At 28.6% G+C, this 8,557-nt stretch overlaps 1 protein-coding gene across 1 annotated transcript; it reads left to right on the forward strand.

Annotated features, from left to right (window-relative positions):
* Nucleotides 1-636, forward strand: LOC112094459. The gene has a single exon (XM_024175311.1). The coding sequence runs from the start codon at nucleotides 1-3 to the stop codon at nucleotides 634-636; it is 636 nt and encodes a 211-aa protein (XP_024031079.1).
* The last annotated feature ends 7,921 nt before the right edge of the window (nucleotides 637-8,557 follow it).

Genomic DNA, 8,557 nt, shown 5'->3' on the forward strand with positions numbered 1-8,557 from the left:
ATGGCGGCGTGTAGTTTTGATATGCTATTCACTTATGTCAATACCGGATGGGAAGGATCAGCTGCTGATTCCAGAGTGTTAACTGAGATTTTAAGAAATCCAGATGACCCATTCGTGGCGCCACTCCCACCAAAATATTACGTTGTGGATTCCGGTTACAGCAACACGCAAGGCTTTTTGGCACCATTTCGTGGTCAGAGGTACCATATTCAACAGTTTAGAAACGGTGGCCAACCAACGGGACCACAAGAGTTATTCAATTATTATCACTCCTCACTGCGTAATTGCATAGAGAGTTGCTTTGGGGTCTTGAAAGCAAGGTTTACAATTCTTAAGCATATGACAAATTATTGGATGCCAAGACAAAATAGTATACCAATAGCTTGTTGTGTGATCCACAATTTAATTAAGATGCACGCGCGAGATGATCCCCTATTTAGACAATATGAGGTCGATTTGCCCGTAGAAGATATTGAAGGAGAGGGAGAACAAGAAGGACAACAGGAACAACAACATGGTATGGATACACAAGAAGCAGAAACATCTGAAATGGATGGTCGGCAACAACGTAATTACATGGTTGATTTTAGGGATCATCTAGCTAATCAAATGTGGGATTCATATAGGCGACAATAATTTAAGCTAATATATTGTAATTTCCATATTTTATTAATTATTTTATTAATTATTAGTGTTTTTATTTAGGATTCAATTATTATTTATTTAATATATTAAATACCTATTACATGTTTTCAAAAATGAAACCAAACGCATTTTTAGTTTTTTTTAAAACTGAAATCAATCTCTAAATAAAACTACCAAACGCATTTTCAGAAATAATTCAAAAATGAAAATGAAAACGTTTTCATTTTTATTTTCGTACAGAAAACAAAAACGTTTTGGAACCAATTCCAAACGCACCCTATGTGACGCTCTATGTGACTCCTTTTATACTGAAAAGACAAAATTGTCCTTAAATCGTTTGTTTAGAAAAACAACTCAAATGATATGATAAAGTTGAGAATCAAATTGAACACAATACAAAAAAAAACTAAAATGAACCCACATCAATGCTTCGAAAAACAAAACCCATGAAGCAAAATCAAATATAACTGATAAAAAACAAAACGTCTAAAAAAACTCTAAAACCGTATCAGATCAAAATCCATATGAGCACAACTCATATATATCCGTCCAGATCTTTTTCTCTATCCTTAACCTCTTCAAAACTAAACAAGAAAGTGTTGCAGGACGAACCCAACTTTGATAACCTAATTTTTGATGACATTGTTATCCAATTTCTGACTACATATTTAAACAACTCCCCCACCACATACAAATTCATCAACCTGTTGTCTTCTTCTTTTTTTTTTTTTTTTGGGTTTGTTTTTCCTCAACCATTGAAGGACGAACTAGGCTCGCACAATGGATGGAGATCACAAAGCCAACGGTGTTTACAGGGTTGAGCAAACTTGAAGATGGGGTGGGTCGCGAGAGTGGGGCTTCGCCAGGGAGGTGATCACATCAGTGTTGGGTCTGAAAGGGGGTTTGGCGTTTACATGCAGCATTGGATTTGTGTTTGTAAGGTGGCGGCATTACAGATATGGGCTTGGGGCAGGACGAGGCTGGATTGCAACGACATAGGTTGGACGATGGATCTCGCTAATTGGCGATTCTCTCCTCCGTTTTTAAGTTTTTTGCAGAGAAAAGGAAGAAATATAGGGGTGACAATTCGTGTCACGTGTCATGTTCGTGTCGTGTTTTGATCATTTTTTTTAAATTTACAGTCAATCCGAACACGACCCGTGATATGAAATTTTTTAAAAACCGCAACACGAACACGACACGACCACTTTACGAGTTGACACGACACGACCCGAAAATGACCCGTGACACGAAATTGACCCGTGAACCCGAAATTGACACAAAAATTGTATACTTTTATTTAATTTTTTACATATTAGAAATAACTTAAAATTCATAACACACTAAATTACAATAACATCCATTGAAATTAAGCAAATAATAGTATAAGATTTTGAGTATAACTATCATAATATCACAAGTTCATAATAAAATTTAAAATATGAAATGAAAAATATATGTATTTTTTAGTTTTTTACGAGTTTCGTGTCGTGTTCGAGTTAGGCGGGTCCAACCTGAAATTGACCCGTATTTTTCGTGTCAATTTCAAGTCGACTCAATTCTGACCCGAACCTCTTTTTTCTCAACCCTAACCCGTAAAATTCGTGTCGTTTTCGAGTTGTGTCGTGACCCATATTGCCGGCCCTAAAGAAATATATAAAACTCAAATCCCAAATTATACATTGAAAAGTCCCGAATTATATTCGGTGTTGGGTGATCGCATTAGTGTTGGGTCCGAAAAGAGGTTCAATGTTTACAGGCAGCATTGGATCTGTGTTTGCGAGGTGGCGGCGTTGTAGATCTAGGCTTGTGGCAGGACGAGGCTGGATTACAATGGCGTTGATTGGACGATGGATCTGGCTAATTAGTAATTTTCTTCTTTGTTTTTAGGTTCGTTGCAGAGGAAAGGAAGAAATGTATAAAACCTAAATCCCAAAATATACATTAAAAAGTCCCAAATTATCTTTAACGACTCTTCGTAATGGGGGCATTTAAGTCATTTTATTAAAAAAAAGACACAATATAAGTCACGTGACACTTTTTGTTAAAAATTTGATGGAATTTGACAAAAAAAGTTTTAGTTGCACCAATTTAAAGAAGTTGAGTGCCAAAATTAAAAAAATAAATCAAATTATCACCTACTAAAGAAGTTAGGGACTATACCTGCCAATTACCTATTTAAAATTTGAATTGTCAGTGGTACTCCTCTTTGAAACTATACCATATACGTATGTATCCGGGGCTTACTTCTTTTTTCAAATTTAATAATTTGGTCCTTATATTTTTACATGTTAATTAACCCATCAACTTTTAAATCTTTACAATTAAGGTTCAACCAAACATTGCATCTTTTCTTTTTATTATTCTGATCACGTGATATGCACGTGAGCATTTATTGAAGGCAATCAAGATTATTTCTCACATTATTTGTTCAGCTATATTAATTTCAGCCAGGATGGACGGATGAACATAATGCTCAGTGGGGGCATGTGCCTCCACTGAACAAATACAAAAATATTATGGTTGTGTTTGGAGTTATTTTTGTTTTTTTTCACATTTTTTAAGAAAGAAAAAATGAAAACGGGAGAGAAATGTCGTTTGACACAATTAAAAATAAAAAAAAGAAATGAAAACGATTTTTTGGTTTAGTGTAAAATGTGAGAGAAATGAAAAATGACTTTTAGTCGTTTTTCATTTTTTTATTTCCGTTTTCTCCTCTCTCAAGTAGAGAGAGAGAGACATTAATAGATTTTTTTATACTGAAAATAATCTCTTGATAAAACTACCAAATACATTTTTAAAAATGATTTATGTCTGAGATTGAAAATATTTTTATTTCTATTTTCATACAAAAAATAAAATCATTTTGAAATGAATTTCAAACGCACCCTATATATCTTGATGTTATAACGTTATATTTGCATTAGTTTTAAGAAGGTGCCCCCACTAAATAGTAACTTGTTTAAAGTGTTGGGCTTCTTTCTAGAATTCTTGTTTTTTAGACTTTCAGAGTCATCTAATGTGTTTGAATATCATTAACTGTCATAAATAACTCTTAGTTTTCATGAGTTATTAATTCTCCTCAATAAATGCTCTAAGGGTAATAAATGAACTTTATTATCCTTAATAGACACTTACATGTGTGTCACGTGATTAGATTTACCAAAAAAGAAGACGTCATTTTTTATTGAACCTTAATTGCAAAATTAGTTGAAAGTGTCAATTGCAAGAACAAAAAGAATAAGGATGCTGACCTGTTGATATAGATGATGTGGTGAATTATATAATTTTAATTCGATCTAATGGCGAACAAAATATAAAGGCATCTAAGGATAGTGAAAAGCTAGGTGACGGGCAACCGGCTCTAATTTAATAATTAAAAAATGAAAATGTACCAAGTTAAAGAGTTAAAGCAATCGTGTATAAATTTAAAAAAAAAAAAAAAAATTCATATCTCCTTCGTAGAATCTTTTGCTTCATTTAATATGCAAGATTTCGATGTATTTTGGGATTAAGAGAATGAGTGAAATAGTATATTTGAGATATTAGTCAATAAATAATCTTTTATTTTTTTAAATAAGTAGTAAATAGTAGAATTTAATATATTAGGTTTTTAAGGGATATAAAGGGCAATGACCCTTTTAAGGATTTTTTTTTTCAAAAATAGCTGAAGTTTTGTAAAATTTGTAAAATGGTCGTTTCTTTTATTAATTATATAGTCAATCACTGATTAATTTAATAGTCAATCACTGATTGATTAGTACTAAATCATTGATTGACTTGATTTTATTACTGATTAACTCGATGACTTTTCATTATTAATCAATATTAGTTAATAATTAGCCGAAATCAATTAGTAATTAATCAATTTTAATTAATAAATTATATGTTTGTTGATAATAAATTATTGATAAATTATAATAATGAATAGGTCAACCATTGATTGACCTTCGGTTCATTGATTGACTACTGAAAAAAAGTCATTTTGCTAAAATAAAAAAAGTTCGGCCAGTTATTTAAAAAATAAAAAGTTCAACCATTTATTAAAAGAAATAGTTAAAAAATAGTCATTTACCTATTTTCTCCGTTTTTAATACTATTAAAAAATTTAAAATACCCTTAACTCTTACTCTGTATCACCTTTCTCTCTCTGCTTAGGTGCACTGTGGCCGGCATCAATGATTGACGACTAGTAGTTAATCCATTCGTTGACAACGATTTACCCAAAAACCTAGTTGTCCTTGGTAAATATTTTATTTACTCAGAAATTTGATCCTAGGTGTTGAGGACCAGTAAATATCGTATTTATCTATAAATTCAGTCATTGGTATCGGCACTTAATAGATTTAAGATTTACCGATAAATCCTTTATTTGTCTTGTTTTTTTAATTTTTGTTTATATGGTAAAATCTGATATTTACACATAAATATTCAATTTTGTATCTTGTAACTGTTAAATCGCATATTTACTCGTAAATACAATACTTATTTAAAAAATCTTTTATTTATCATGTTCTCTATTTATTTTATTCATCTTTTAAATCCCATATTTACCGGATTTGTAGGTAAATCTATATCATTGGCACTTAGTTATCTCAAAAATTGCTACATGTTATCTCAACTCTTGCGGGATAATGAAATTGAAAGTTTAATTTTTCTAAAGATTCTCCCTTAATATACTAGAATACAAGTAAAACACTAAGAGATGTTTTTCACACTGAAGCAAAAATAGTCTAAAGTATGGCTCAAGAGTGTAATAAATGCTTAATAGGAGAGAAATCAATGCAATTTTAGTTCAACGATATTTGGATACTATTTGGAGCTTTTAAAAAATTTCAACAACAATTCTAGACATGAAAAGATCCGTTGAGTACCAAAAAGTTCAAAAAAAAGTCGTTTAGGCTCGTGTCTAGCTGTTAGTTTCAACTACCTATTTGACATGTCCGGTTTAACTAGACGGTCAAAACACGATCAACAAAGTTGACATTTAGAATAGCTTACAAATTAGTTTTTGTTGTTGTTGTTTATTTTTTTTTATTTTACAAAAAGCCTCTTTTTACTCTTATAAAACATTCCTTAGTTTTTCATAATTTTTAAAAATCATTAAAGATAAAAAGCCGTCGCTTTTTGCTAAGTGTTCAAACATCAAATACAAGACTAAAATTGTAGAAATTAACCTATATAGGCAAGTCTTGTACATTATTTTTTTCAAAGTCTAAAATCCACCTTCAAGTTTCATTTTTTCATTTCTAAGCTTTGAATTTGAGAGCACTTTTTGACATTTTTTTTTTTTATTTTTCTTAAGTAATCTATAATCTTGAACAATTTAAGTATAAAACAAACTAAAAAAAAAAGAATAATGTTAGCAAATTATTAATTTTTATTTGTTATCATCAAAATCATTATTAATTAATTTAATAAAACTTTAGAGCCAACAATACTGACAACTAGTGAATTCGAGATTTACAGATAAATTCAGCTCGACAGTAGTAACTAACGGATTTGTCAGTAAATTCACATTGTCGGCGACATCACCATTGAGTTACCAACTAAAAATTTAATGATTTTTGGCCGATAACCATTCTAATTCTGTCGAATACTCTCGCTACTAGCGTTGGAAATCAAATAAAAAAAACCAAAATCATAAAACAATGCAAAAAAAAAAAAAAAAAAAAAAAAAACCATTCAAAAAACTCATTCAAATAACCCATTGATTTAGAAAACAGTTTTGTAATATATTATGTCAACTGAGGTTATAATTGTCATTTTTCAGAATATAATTGTAAAAGCGGTATTCCATTTGCAAGCTTTAGGGAGATTCTGGTAAATTTGTCAACTAAATTATTAAAAAAATTTAGGACATGTTCTTTTGTCTAAAAAACTCAAAAAAAGACAACTCGAGTTCTAATTTTATTCAAGTTCACGTTCTTTTAAGTTAATTTTATTCAACTTTACTCAACTTTATTCAAGTTACAACTTCAACTCAAATTATAAATTTATAATTTAAATTTAACTTAAAAATTACACTCAAATTACATTCTAAAACAACAACCCCTTAATATTGTCCTCACGTTGACACATGCGCTTGTAATATGGAAACGTTTGAATGTAAGGCGTTAATTGTCGAATGTAACCTTTCACAGATGTGTTTGGCTACCGAAATATACAATATGATGCCAAGGAATATGAATGTCGAATCTATTTTGCTTAGTGCGTAAGAAACGACAGATAATGTGTCAGACCACTTTTTGTTGAATGAGATTCCACTTTACTACTGTTATTATTATTATTATTATTATTATTATTATTATTATTATTATTATTGGCTCTAAAATTGGGGTTTGCTTCATTCATACGCTTCTGCCTGGACAACCAGGACAATATAAGAAAGGAGAAAAAGGGTTAAAGTTTACAATGTCGCCTGTGTCGCATATCTCCATAACTTTATAGTTACTGCACTGATGTAAAATGTATCTCCAAATTCACCCTTAAATTTTGAAACATAACTTTGCTCTATATTAGAATGATTTTTGCTCGAGTTAAATGAATAATATTTGCTCTATATTGAAAAACATTCGATTGAAATGATTCTTATTTTTTTTATACATTTACAATAAAAAAATAAATAAAACCTCATTTATATATCATATTAAAATTTCTTCATCATTATTGAGTTTTCATAAGAATACTATCCAATTGTAGATTAAAAATTTTGACCCATCTAAATACAAACTCAAATTAGATTCTCGACTCAAATTATAACTCACATGTACACATTCAAACGTAAACTCAAATTAGATTCTCACCTCAAACTATAACTTAATATGTCTTAACTCAAATCAAATTCTTATAAACTCAAGTCATCCTAACTCGAGTAATGCAAAAGAACACATCCAACTATTTTTTAGGCAAGCTAGTACATAAGACTCAATGTTAATTTATTTAAACCGTTAACTAAACCAATTGAACTCACGTCCATTCTTTACTTTTTTTTCTTTCTAATGTTTTATTGCCTTTGAATATACCTATTTTACTTTTTTCATACTAAATTAAAAATGCATGGGCCCGTTTGGTATTATTTTCAAAATAGTTTTGTTTTCGGTACAAAAATGAAAATGAAATTGTTTTGAAAATTATTCTGAAATCGATTTTAAAATTACGTTTGATGGTCTTTCAAGAGATTGGTTTGAGTATGATAAAAAAATAAAATCGTATTTGGTTACATTTATGTTTGTTTTGAGTACATGTAATTAATAATCTTAAATTAATATATAAAGTAATTAATAATTGATAATTATTTAAAAAATAAAAATTAATATATTAATAATATTATAATAATAATGGATAAATTATCATTTATTAGTACATTAGTAATTAAACTATATATAATAAATTAATATGCTAAATAATTTAAAAATAGTAATTAGTAATTATTTATAAGTAATTACTATGTTAATAATGTACTCATATTTATTAGATTATAAGTAATTAATTAGTGTATTAAGAAAGATAATTAGTATATACATAATTTATTAATATTCCGTTTACTACTTAAATTATTAACTTTTAGTTACATTATTAAATAATTAGTTAATTAATTACTAATGTTATTTAATAATCTATTATTTGATATATTTCATGATCAATTTTTAGTAATTATTCTTTTTATAATGATTAATGATTAATGATTAATGATTAATTATTATTGATTGGTATATTACATATTGATATATTAATTAATTATTTATTTAATAACCTATTATTACTTATTTTATTGTTAATATGCTATTAATTAATTTTTGGCAATTAATCTTTAACTAAATAATTAATTACTATATTATTTATTATTTTATTAATAAAATTAAAAACTTAATAGTAATAAATTAATACTTAATTAATAATTAAGTAATTA

Source organism: Morus notabilis, unplaced genomic scaffold, assembly GCF_000414095.1.
Source record: "Morus notabilis unplaced genomic scaffold, ASM41409v2 Scaffold78, whole genome shotgun sequence".
NCBI lineage: Eukaryota > Viridiplantae > Streptophyta > Magnoliopsida > Rosales > Moraceae > Morus > Morus notabilis.